The sequence below is a fragment of the Lepus europaeus genome, chromosome 22, assembly GCF_033115175.1.
Source record: "Lepus europaeus isolate LE1 chromosome 22, mLepTim1.pri, whole genome shotgun sequence".
Lineage (NCBI taxonomy): Eukaryota > Metazoa > Chordata > Mammalia > Lagomorpha > Leporidae > Lepus > Lepus europaeus.
Window position 1 is genome coordinate 34,294,377 of NC_084848.1, and position 13,003 is coordinate 34,307,379.

Genomic DNA, 13,003 nt, shown 5'->3' on the forward strand with positions numbered 1-13,003 from the left:
TTCTTTACTTCCAAGTGACTTTTACCACAGGTCTTTTTCTAAGAAGTATGGTTATTCCTTCCACCTGAATCACCAGAGTCTCGCGTTCTTTGGTTGTTTCTTTCAGAATTATTTGAAATGTATCATTGAGGTCACGAAAAAGTTACCAGGTTAACTGCTGCTGTCTTTACCCGAGAGGAGATAATTCTTGTCCCTTGCTCCATTGAGTTCAGCATGTGTTTAAACTTTTAAGCCTTGCTCTCTGAACTCCTACATGGAGTCACGTAGGAGAGGACTAAAAGTGACCCTGTCCCCTCCATTTTTTGTCATGAAGGGGAGAATATAATCACAATTTCCATACTAATTAATATAAAATTCTGGATGCTTATTTTGGTAAGTTAGGAAATCACATTCCCCATGTTTACCGAGCTTCAGCCATGGTTTTAATCACTAGGCAACATTACCCTGGCTTTGATGATGGTTGGCCGAGGATCCAAGATGCCCTGCATTTTCCTCAGTGCAGGCACAACAAAGAGATTGCAGGTGACCACGGCCGACACAGGATTCCCTGAAAGTCAACCAACAGTTACTGATCGTGCACCACATACAAATATGCCAAATAATTATGTCTGTCTATACCTTCAGGTATCACAGAGTGTAACGGGAGTGACTAGCCACTAGTCTTCCTTTTCTGAGTTGCCTTGAACCCAACAGGGTGCTAGAATGCAGGTGTAGACAACCAAACGCCTCAGAGGGCACACACATTTGGATCTCCCAGTAAAACAGAGATTTCTGGTACCCAGAAGCTGTTTAACACTATTTCTGCTTTCCTGAGAGTCACTGCCAATCTTCAGTTTTAAAACAGTTTAAGTTTTATATATCTACTTGCTATTTTTAAAGCATTTTAAAATAAAATTACTATAGTAATGTTTGTTACTCCAAAATTGGAAAATACAGGTGAGAATAGGAAATTCATCTGTTATCTTCCCTACCCAGAAATTACTTTAAATTAAAAAAGAAACAAAATGGTTTAAGATGTGAAAGGACTTGAAGATGTATACTGTCTCCACCCATTCCTTCCAGTTCATATGGTCAAGTTCTAAGTCCCAATGTGACTGTTTGGAGACAGGGCCTTAAGGTTAAATGAAATCATAAGGGTGTGACCTAACCCAATAGGACTGGTGTCCTAGCAGGAAGAAGAAGAGGGGCTGGCATTGTGGCGTAGCAGGTAAAGCTGCCGCCTGCAGTGCCAGCATCCCATATGACTGCCAGTTCGAGTACCGGCTGCTCCACTTCCGATCCAGCTCTGCCATGGCCTGGGAAAGCAGCAGAAAATGGCCCAAGTGCTTGGGCCTCTGCCCCCTTGTGGGAGACCCAGAAGAAGCTCCTGGCTCCTAGCTTTGGATTGGTACAGTTCTGGCCTTTGTGGCCATCTGGGGAGAGAACCAGAGGATGGAAGATCTCTCTTTCTCTGCCTTTCAAATAAATCTTAAAAAAAAAAAAAAAGAAGAAGAAGAAGAGGAAGAGTCCCCAGGGGTGTGTGTGCACAGAGGAAAGGCCATGTGAGCACCAGGTTGAATGCGGCCATCTGTAATGCAGGAAGAGTGCTTACCAGAAACCGACCCTGCTGGCACCTGGATCTAGAATTCCAGTCTCCACAATTGTGATAAAATAAGTTTTTGTTTTTTGTTATTCTTTTGTTTTTTCTTTCTTTTCTTCTCTCCTTCTCTCTCTATTTCCTTCTCTCTTTCTCTCCCTTCCTTCCTTCCATGGTCCTTTCTTCCTTTTCTTAAAGATTTATTTACTTGAAGGGCAGAGATTCAGAGAGGAGAGATCTTCCATACTCTAGTTCACTCTCCAAGTGGCCACAACAGCCAGATCAGGGCCAGGCTGAAGCCAAGAGCCAGGAGCCATGAACCAGGAACTCCATCTGGGTCTCCCACGTTGGTGGCAAGAATTTAAGCACTTAAGTCATCATCTGCTGGTAGCTCGGAAGCCTTGGTGTCCTAAGTGGCAGCTGAACTTGTTTCTATTTTTTAAGCCATCCAGGCTATGGCATTCTGTTGTGGAAGCCCAGGCAGACCAATACAAATACCAAGTTCTTTTAAAGTTATAAGAATTTGAAGAATTTAACTGTACTTCTCCAAGAAGAAATCTAGGTGTGTCATGAATTTGGAATGAAGGATCAGCTATGAAAAAAGGTAAACAAACAAAACCACTGGCCTACAAGTAATACATTTAGTTGCTTCTGTGGTATCATAAAGTAACTAACTAAGCTATATGAATTTGGCAAGTACTTTTACTTACTTAAAGTTCTTATTCATTTTTATTTACTTGAAAGGTGGGGGGCGGGGGAGAGGGAGAGAGATCTTCCACCTGCTGATTTACTCCAACAGCTGCCATTTGGGAGTGAATCAATGAATGGAAGATCTCTTTCTCTCTCTGTAGCTCTGCCTTCCAAATAAATTAATAAATCTTGAAAAAAACACAACAAAATAAAATCCAGGAGCCAAGAGCTCCATCTGGGTCTCCCACATGAGTGGCAAGAATCTAAGTACTTGGGCCATCATCTTGTGCATTAGCCTTGCAGGTACATTAGCAGGAAGCAAGATCAGAAGTGGAGGTGGGACTTGATCCCCAGTGTGTCAATATGGGATGCAGGCATCCCAAGTAGGGGCTTAACCTGCTGCACCATACTCCCACCCCTACCCCTCAAACCTTTTTGATACTAATTTTACTCATGTATAAAATGAAAGGTTTGGATTACATGATTGTCAAGATTCCTTCTAGTTCTAAAATTCAAATTTTATACATTAATTTATACAGTGGTATGTGAGTTATATACTGGAGGTAGGGAATGGGCTATAAAATTTTTATCTTCCTTTAGCCCAAGTGCCATTAATTGCATCATTAGAGTAAAAGGCAATGATCAATTTAGCTTCCTAATAGCTAAAACTACACCTTCAAAAGTAGTTAAGGATGAAATTTTTTTAGGTTTCAAAATGATATGAGTGATATTAATAATTTCAATGGAAAAATGAGTTGTCTACTATGATGGCAGAATTTTAATCAAAATCAATTACTTTTCCCTTACCTCAAAATATAGGCAAATAGAAAATTTCCCAGAAAAACAAACAAAAGGAAAAAGTCATTGTTTACCAATGATTAGAAAATTCTCCCAATAGTTCTGCTTTATAAAATTACTGTACAGAGGCTGGCGTTACACAGTGGATAAAGCTGTTACCTGCAATACCAGCATCCCATATGGGCGCCACTTCGTGTTCTGGCTGTTCCACTTCCTATCTATGCTAATGATAGCTCTATGCTAATGGCCTAGGAAAAGCAGTGAAAGATGGCCCCATTGCTTGGGCCCCTCCACCCACATGGGAGACCCAGATGAAATTCCTGGCTCCTGGCTTTGGCCTGGCCCAGCCCTGTCTGTTGCCCGCCATCTGGGGAATGAACAAGCAGATGGAAGATTCTCTCTCTCTTTCACTGTAACTCTTTCAAATAAATAAATAAATAAATAAATCTTTAAAAAATTACCATATAAACAATGAGTTGCTCTATATAAGAAAAAGAACTGTAAGGATTAAAATCAAATGTTGTGGTTATGGCACTGTGGCGCTGTGAGTTAAGGTGCCGGTTCTAGTCCTGGCTGCTCCTCTTCCTATCCAGCTCTCTGCTATGGCCTGGGAAAGCAGTAGAAGATGGCCCAGTCCTTGGGCCCCTACACCCATGTGGGAGACACAGAAGCTCTTGGCTCCTGGCTTTGGATAGGCGCAGCTCCTGCCATTGTGGCCATCTGGGGAGCGAACCAGATGGAAGACTTCTCTCTCTGTCTCTACCTCTCTCTGTAACTCTGTCTTTCAAATAAATAAAATAAATCTTAAAAAAAAAAACAAAAAAACCCAAATGTTGTAAATGGCAGTTATTTATGGGTGGATGGGCAACTATAGTAATATTTCTTTATGCATCTCTGTATTTTGTAACAAATAGTGAACAAGTGTTACTGTAGTGATTTTAAAGTTAAGAATATAGCAAGTAAGTACATAAAATTTAAAATTTTTCTTAAATAATTCATTTACTCTTATTCTAAACACAGAGAAACACAGAGAGCTCCTGTTTGCTGGTACACTTCCCAGATGCTCACAGTGGCCAGGACTGGGCCATGCCCAATCCAGAAGCCAGGAATTTTATCCAGGTCTCCCACATGGGTGGCAGGTACCCAAGCACTTGAGCTACCATCTGCTGTGTCCCTGGGTCTGCTCTGGCAGGAATTGGAATCTGGATCTTGAGGCAACAATTGAACCCACATACTATGATAGGGAAACAGGTGTCTCATCACTAGAACACGTGCTTGCCCCAGTAAACATTTAAACTGCTTTAAAACTTTTCAAGGTTACTGGCAGCTTTAAACACATGGCCCCCAGGACAGCAGAAATTGAAAATCCCTGTAAATTTCACCACCAGCTGTTTCAACAATCTGAACAAATGCTGCCCTCTTTTGGCTTATTTAGGCTGATCAGAGGAAGTTTCAAATTAAAGTAGCAGTTTGAAAACAGATTTTAATTTTTTAACTTCTTAAGTAGATCAACAATACTTCATTAGTAACATTGAAATAGGTTCCCAGAATAGCATTCTTTGTTATACTATCACTGATAGGCTGTAGTTTATTTTTTAAACATATTTATTTGGCCGGCGCCGCGGCTCACTAGGCTAATCCTCCGCCTTGCGGCGCCAGCACACCGTGTTCTAGTCCCGGTCGGGGCACCGATCCCGTCCCGGTTGCCCCTCTTCCAGGCCAGCTCTCTGCTGTGGCCAGGGAGTGCAGTGGAGGATGGCCCAAGTGCTTGGGCCCTGCACCCCATGGGAGACCAGGAGAAGCACCTGGCTCCTGGCATCGGATCAGCGCGGTGCGCTGGCCGCAGCGCGCTACTGCGGTGGCCATTGGAGGGTGAACCAACGGCAAAAGGAAGACCTTTCTCTCTGTCTCTCTCTCACTGTCCACTCTGCCTGTCAAAAATGAAAAAGAAAAAAAAAGGGGGGGGAATAAACATATTTATTTATTTGAAAGGCAGAGTGATAGAGAGAGAGGGAAGAGAGAGAGAGAGATGGGGAGAGACAGGGATGGGGAGAAACAGGGATTTTTTTTTTAAAGATTTATTTTTATTTATTTGAAAGGCAAAGGTAGAGAGAGAGGGAGAGACACAGAGAGGGAGAGACACAGAGAGGTCTTCTATCTTCTGGTTCACGCCCCAGTGACCACAACAGCCAGGGCTGGGCCAACCCTAAGCCGAATCAGGAACTTCTTCCAGGTTTCCCACGGGGGTACAGGGGCCCAAGCACTTGGGCCATCATCTGCTGCTTTCCCAGGCATATTAGCCAAGAGCTGGATCCGAAGTGGAGCAGCCCGACACCAACCAGCAGCCATACAGGTGGCAGCTTTACCTGCTATGCCACAACACTGTCCCTGTTGTAGTTTAAATAGGAACTTCAGTAGACAAAATAGAGTCTCTTTTAGGCAAGCCAAAGCTAGGGCATGGAGCACATTTCTTTAGATGATGATGTTCAGAGTATTCAAAGAAATATGAAAGGCCCTAAGAAGTTTCATGTTATAGGTACATTTTGAAGACTATTTTAATTACTTATCTTCTCTCTCAAAATTTTCTATATGAGTGTGCATATTTGGCATAGTGATTAGAAGTATGCTTGGGATGCCTGTATCCCATACTGAGTGCCTACTTCAAGTGCCCAGTCCAGCTTCCTGCTAACGGGCACCCTGGGAGGCAGCAGGTGATGACTCAGGTAGTTGAGTTCCTGCCCCCACCCGAGAAACAAAGATGGAGTTCCCAGCTCCTGGCTTCCACCTGGTCCAGGCCTGGCAGTTGTGGGCATTTGGGGAAGATGAAAGAAAATGGAAAATCTTTGTTTGTCTCTGTTTTTCTGCCTTTCAGATAAGCTAAAATAAAAAATTTAAAAAATTTCCTATATGATAAAAATGTAATCTCTTATGCTTATTTTTAAAAAAAAAAAAAAAAAGCCTCGAGTGTCCATGCTGGCTGTTGCAGTGGCCTTTGCTCTTTTTTTTTTTTTTAAGATTATTTATTTATTTTTTAATTTATTTGACAGGTAGAGTTACAGACAGTGAGAGAGACAGAGAGAAAGGTCTTCCTTCTGTTGGTTCACTCCCCAAATAGCCGGAGCTACGCCAATCCGAAGCCAGGAGCCAGGTGCTTTTTCCTGGTCTCCCATGTGGGTGCAGGGTCCCAAGAACTTGGGCCATCCTCTACTGCTATCCCAAGCCATAGTAGAGAGCTGGACTGGAAGAAGAGCAGCCAGGACTAGAACCCGGTGCCCATTTGGGATGCTGGCGCCACAGGTGGAGGATTAACTTACTGTACCATGGCACCGGTCCCTCTTATGCTTATTGATATGGGTTTAAAATTGCTTTTAAAGTTCAGAATTTTTCTGCTTGGATCTCTTCCTTATATCTCTACTTTGAGATTTACTTAATATAAAAAGGAAGCAAGTAGTCTAAAGCTATGAGGCTTATGAATCTGAAAGTAATAAATCAGTTATTTTCTGAAGGAATCTGTGCCAAACAATAGGGAATTGGGCAGAATTATCAGAGGATAATTTTAAAAGTAAAAAAATAACAAGTAGATACATAAAAGTTCCAAACTGCTTAAAAACTGGTCAAGATTCATCATATTGACTTTAAATGCATGGCTGCAAATAAAAAAAATTGACTTTGAAAATCTTTGTAAATGAATCACTTTGCTTTTTCGACATTCTGATCCTGTGAGTTCTGTTCCCGGGGGAGCTGGTAGGCAGTGATGTGATGTCAGACCCACGAGGGGATCTGGCTGAGAAGCACCATTACCAGTAACTTCATCTTCCCCGGACTCTCTCCCCTCAACTAACCCCAACCTTGCAAGGACCAGAGGGAGTTTTGTGTTTTTTGATCTAGTATTTGCATAGGTGACTCAAGGCCCTTTGGATCCTTGAGCACAATATTTCCATTGTGAGAACTGACTGGACTGCTAACCACAATCAATGTCCTGTGAGGAAAAGGCAGGCGCTCCAGAGAGATGATGTGACAACTAACATTCGATTATCACCTTAGGGATTGGGAAGTGCTTTGGAAGATGACGTGTAATTTTATTTTCATACCAACCCTATGACATAGGTATTATTTCTGTTTTGACAGGTAAAGAAACAGCCTCAGAGAGGTTAAATGATTGTGGGTTAGTAAAGCTGAGACTTGAGCCCAGGTCTTTCAGATTCCATGTCAAATGATCTGATAGGGGACTTGGTAATGTGAGCAGTTCAAAAGTCTTTGATCACTTTTTCCATAAAAATCAAGTCCAATTATTCTTACCAGGTAGTGCAAAGATAATTTTTCTTACACCATCGATATCCAAAGTAGCGAATGTTGTTGGCAGGCTAGAGAAAAAAGAGGTAACTTGTTAGTGATTACCAAAATGGAATGAGTCAATTAAGTACTCCAGTTTTCCTGCTATGTGGCTACCCATACAGATCACTTAAATAAAAATACTTGTTTGTTGATTCACCTTTAAACCTTGATACTCTGAAATATTTCAGGAGTACCTAAATATATTTTTTAGCATCTTCTGTTTTCAAGTAATCAAACTTCTTGGTTTTATGTACCTTATTTTTTTTTTCTTGCTGGTATCATAAAAATGTACTTTGAATCCTGGAGTTCTCAAGTTTCCCATCTCTACAGTTAATAGTCTACTATTTTTACTACAGATTTATAATAATTCTTATTGTCAAAGACTGTCTCATAATATATGTCTCCCTATTGTTCAAGATGAATATTTCTTATCTTTTCAAAACTATACAAAACTATACTCAAAGATACACATAAAAGCTCCCTATCAAGGGAGACTTTTGAAATATCCAAATAAATACAACATTCTGACTAGAACAAAACTAATGCAACAATAATTTTAAAAAATGATCAAATTATATTTCCTTGTAATTCTGACAGAACTCTTATTGCGGGGGCGGGGGTGAAGGGTGAGCAGCAAGGAGGGAGGGAGTAGTTGAGAATAGTGATTTTTTCCCCCTATTACATCTCATGTAGAATTTTAGCTAAAACTCTTATATTAATGAAACTTGAGTGATGAAGCGTCTTTAGCGAATGCTAAAATTTCCATATAGTTGGAAAGTTAATACTTTTAAGCATCCAAACTGTATTTATATTTATTTCTGAAGGTTGATCTTTCAAAAATGGATCACTCTTGGCATGTGCCATGGCTCACTAGGCTAATCCTCTGCCTGCGGCACCGGAACACCGGGTTCTAGTCTCGGTTGGGGCATTGGATTCTGTCTTGGTTGCTCCTCTTCCAGTCCAGCTCTCTGCTGTGGCCCGGGAAGGCAGTGGAGGATGGTCCAAGTGCTTGGGCCCTGCACCCGCATGGGAGACCAGGAGAAAGCACCTGGCTCCTGGCTTCGGATCAGCATAGCGTGCCGGTCGTAGTGGTCATTTGGAGGGGTGAACCAACGGAAGGAAGACCTTTCTCTCTGTCTCTCTCTCTCTCTCACTGTCTCACTCTGTCAAAAAAAAAAAAAAAAAAAAAAAAAGGATCACTCCCTGATTCCCTTTTGTAATAATGCAGGGACACTGACTTTTTTTTTATGCCATTGTTATCATTATCGCTATACGTGATCCTGCCATAATGCAATGATATTAGGTCATGAGGGTACAGTGGGTTGTTTTCACTCTACACTACACTCCCTTACTGCCGTCCTTCTGTTGTTCTTGCTTCTGTCTTTTTCACCCTGGTTTTACCTGTGACTCCCCTATAATGCCAGCCTGCCATCCTCTTAACCCTGAATGCTGACTTAGGTATGGGAACCAGGGTAATTGTCATATTGTAGAATGATGAAAATAGTAACGATGGAACTATTTATTTTATTCATTTAAAGATTTATTTTATTTACTTGAAAACCAGAGTGACAGAGAGAGTGGGAAAGACACAGAGAAAGAGATCTCCATCCTCTGGTTCACTCCCCAAGTGGCCACAATGTTTCTGGGCCAGGGTGAAGCTAACCAGAAACTCTATCCAGGTGTCTTACATGGGTGGCAGGGACCCAAGTACTTGGGCCATCTTCTGCTGCCTCCCAGGTGCATTAGCAGGGAGATGGATTGGAAGTGGAGCAGCCAGGACCTGAATTGGTGCTCTGATTTGGGATTCCAGTGTAACAGGCGGTGGCTCAACCTGTTGCACCACAACAATCACTGCTTTAAAAGTGACATCTGTGCATGACTCCCATTATTGCACTTACGTCTCAGCACAATCTCACGAGATGGTAACTATCATTCCATTTTTTAGATGCAGGAACAAAGATTTGACCCACGGTTGTTCTAACTTGATGGCTCTATATTTGGATAAAATTCTCATAGGATGGGAAGTGAAGTGGTGATAGATGGACTTGGTGACATCTATTCGGCTACTCTGAGGCTTGTTTTGCTTACTTCCTGATTTTTTATTATGTTTTATAGGAATGAGATTGCATTGTCCTATCAATTTAAGGATGGATTATTAGGCAATTATTGTTATTGTGATAAAAATAATCTCCAGGATGTATTCTTGAGAACAGTTTTGCTCACTGTAGATGATCCACAAACACAGGAATCTGTGCGGCTCGTGCTGTGGTGCAGCGGGTTAAAGCCCTGGTCTGCGGTGCCAGCATCCCATATGGGTGCAGGTTCGAGTCCCGACTGCTCCACTTCCAATTCAGCTTCCTGCTGATGTGCCTGGGAAAGCAGTGGAGGAAGGCCAAGTCCTTGGGCCATTGCACCCACATGGAAGACCTGGAGGAAGCTCCTGGCTCTTGGCTTTGGATTAGCTTAGCTCTGGCCCTTGTGGCCATTTGGGGAGTGAACCATCAGATGAAAGACCTCTCTCTCTCCCTCTCTCTGTAACTCTTTCAAATAAATAAGTAAAATAAATCTTAAAAAAAACCATCAGGAATTGGTACATCTGGTTCCAAATACAACAAATGCTTTTCTGAGTATCTTTGTCTTTCAAATGAAAGGTTAATTTCATTCTCAATGCACTGTGTGTCTGAAGAGCAAAGCTAAATTGTATTTGAGCTTTTTATATTTCTTTTTGTTCTAGTATTAAGTAGCAATTAGCTTTAAGTTATTACCTTTAGAGAGTATAAAATTCTGACCACGTAAAGGAAGCCCACTTAAATTTCTAAACCACTTCACCATGGCAAACTAACCCACAGATAATAAGAGTGAGAAGGGATTGCATAATATCTTTTTCCTTCTATTGTATTTAAAGTCAATTTAAATTACAAGGCCAATTTAAATCATCTTCTGCATCTTGCACATAAGTAATATGATTTCTCTTAAAAGTATTCATTTAAAAATATTCCTTTTACAATAAAACATTTTGTCATTCTGCATAACCATTGTGAGTGTCTATTGCTAGACTTGAAGTTTCTGTTCAAGCTCTGGAAGGCCATTTCCTTGCAGCAAAACACCTGTTGTTCAATTCTCCTCTCTAGATTAGATTTTTTTTTTTTGACAGGTAGAGTGGACAGTGAGAGAGAGAGACAGAGAGAAAGGTCTTCCTTTGCCGTTGGTTCACCCTCCAATGGCCACCACAGCCGGCGTGCTGTGGCCAGCACACCACGCTGATCCAAAGCCAAGAGCCAGGTGCTTATCCTGGTCTTCCATGGGGTGCAGGGCCCAAGCACTTGGGCCATCCTCCACTGCACTCCCTGGCCACAGCAGAGAGCTGGCCTGGAAGAGGGGCAACTGGGACAGCATCCGGTACCCCAACTGGGACTAGAACCCGGTGTGTTGGCGCCGCAAGGCGGAGGATTAGCCTAGTGAGCCGCGGCGCCGGCCTAGATAAGAATTTAATAGCATTTATACAATGACTGAGGCCAGAGTGTTGTGACTTTAAGGGAAAATAGTAGACACTAGGAAATGAGGCCCTCTTAAAGCTGAAGCAAGTGGTCAAGAATAGACTGAAAAAAAAAAAAGAGTATAAAGAATACCATTATAGGTACTTAGAGTATTTTAAGTAATTGATATTACACAAATAATTCTCCTCTAGGTGTGAGGGCAAGTAATATCAACTTCATTGCCATTGCAAAGGGAACCGTCAGTTCAATTTCTGAGGTCAGTGAAAAGCATGGTGACATGGATGTCCTCTGTATTCTAATCAAATTAGTAATACCATAGAGATAGGAGGGAACAAACCTGTACACATGTAGCATCATAATATTTGCTTATAACAAATTACTTTCCTTGACAAGAATGATCCAAATCCCAGTTTCAATAACCAAAAGGCTTTGTTAGCAGCAGCTATATTGGTGCTCACTCAACAGGCAACTGCAGAAATACAACGCCAAGATTCTAAATTCTATCAAATTTAGCACACAGCATTAGGCATAAACTTAACTCCATCCTAGAAAATGGCTGCACCATAAAGGTAAAGCCTGGTCTCTGTCCTACAACTGACATTAAGTACCCAATAAATCAGAGATTAGGAGGAGTATTACAACATTTGTAAGGATTCTAGAATCTGCTGATGGTTCCCATTTAAAAGAACTGGGAATTTCCTCCTTACTATTGGAGGTTCTCATGAGCATCATTAGATTATAATTCTGACTAAAGCACCATTGCTGTTGTTGCTGACAGTGTGGAGGTGCACTAAACACTCACCCATACACTGAGAGCTTTGAACAGGGAATCAAAAACTCAGAGTGGCAGGGGAATGGCCAGGCAAGTTACTGCTTAAAGACATATCTCATCAACACCAGTGTTTGGCCTTCTTTGAGTATTTGCACTCGATTACAGAACCTCCCTCCATTCGCCCTTACTTAGGGGTCCTTAGTTTTAGGAGACATGCAGATCTTGGTATATGGTTAATTTTCCTTCCTTCTAGGAGGCTGCAGGAGGCAGTGTGAAACCCTACTTGTGAAGTATTCTTGCAAAGGAAAACAAAATGGAATCTGAATCTAATTAAGTCTTTAGATCTACCTTTCAATCTATAGGACATACCAGAGATAGGGGGACATGTTAGATACAAGCATGAACCAAATCCTTTCATTAGGAAATATAATCCAGTTTCTCTAACAAGTCAGTGGTATAACCAAAGTAAAGGGAGAGAAGAGTAAATATTTCATTTAAGAGAGACTTAACAACCAAATACAATGAGTGGACCTTACCTGAATGCTGATTCAAACAAAACAATTATAAAAAGACATTCTTTTTCTTGACATTTGGGAGAAATCTGAATATGATCAGAGTATTAGAAGATATTAAAGTATTATTGTTTATTTTGTTAGGTATGGTAATACCATCATAGTTATATAAGAGAATGGTGCTATTATTTGAGATGTGTACCAAAATGACATGATATCTAGAATGTTCTTTTTTTTTTTTAAAGGAAACCAGCAGAATGATTTCATTTATTTATTTATTTAATTATTTGACAGATAGAGTTAGATAGTGAGAGAGAGAGAGACAGAGAGAAAGGTCTTCCTTCCATTGGTTCATCCCCCAAATGGTCGCCATGGCTGGAGCTATGCCAATCTGAAGCCAGGAGCCACATGCTTCTTCCTGGTCTCCCATGCAGGTGCAGACGCCCAAGCACTTGGGCCATCCTCCACTGGCCTCCTTGGCCACAGAAGAGAGCTGAACTGGAAGAGGAGCAACCAGGACTAGAACCCAGTGCCCATATGGGATGCCAGCGCCACAGGCAGAGGATTAACCAAGTTAGCCACGGCGCCGGGTCCCTAGAGTGTTCTTTAAAACAATCCAGCCCACCCTCCCCCAAGAAAGGCAGGGTTGGGGGAGGGGATTGATGAAACAGTGACAGAAAAATGTTCACAGTAACTGAGGCTGGGGGATGAGTAAGTGAAGGCGCTGATTGTGTTTCCAATGTTTGTATATATTTGAGAGTTTTCATGCACACTGTTAAAGAATGAGAGAAAGTAGTATGGGGAGAAAGAGAACATGAGAAAG

The 13,003-nt window shown here is 41.6% G+C and overlaps 1 protein-coding gene across 2 annotated transcripts in view; it reads right to left on the reverse strand.

The window, feature by feature from the left end:
• The window catches only part of GPHN (gephyrin), a 539,761-nt gene that overhangs the window by 9,164 nt on the left and 517,594 nt on the right, over positions 1-13,003 (reverse strand). For both annotated transcript variants that reach the window (XM_062181321.1, XM_062181322.1), the window contains 2 exons: positions 7,364-7,428; positions 444-547 (listed from right to left, as the gene is read on the reverse strand). In XM_062181321.1, the coding sequence (XP_062037305.1) occupies positions 444-547; positions 7,364-7,428 (169 nt within the window). The remainder of the gene's footprint in view (positions 1-443; positions 548-7,363; positions 7,429-13,003) is intronic.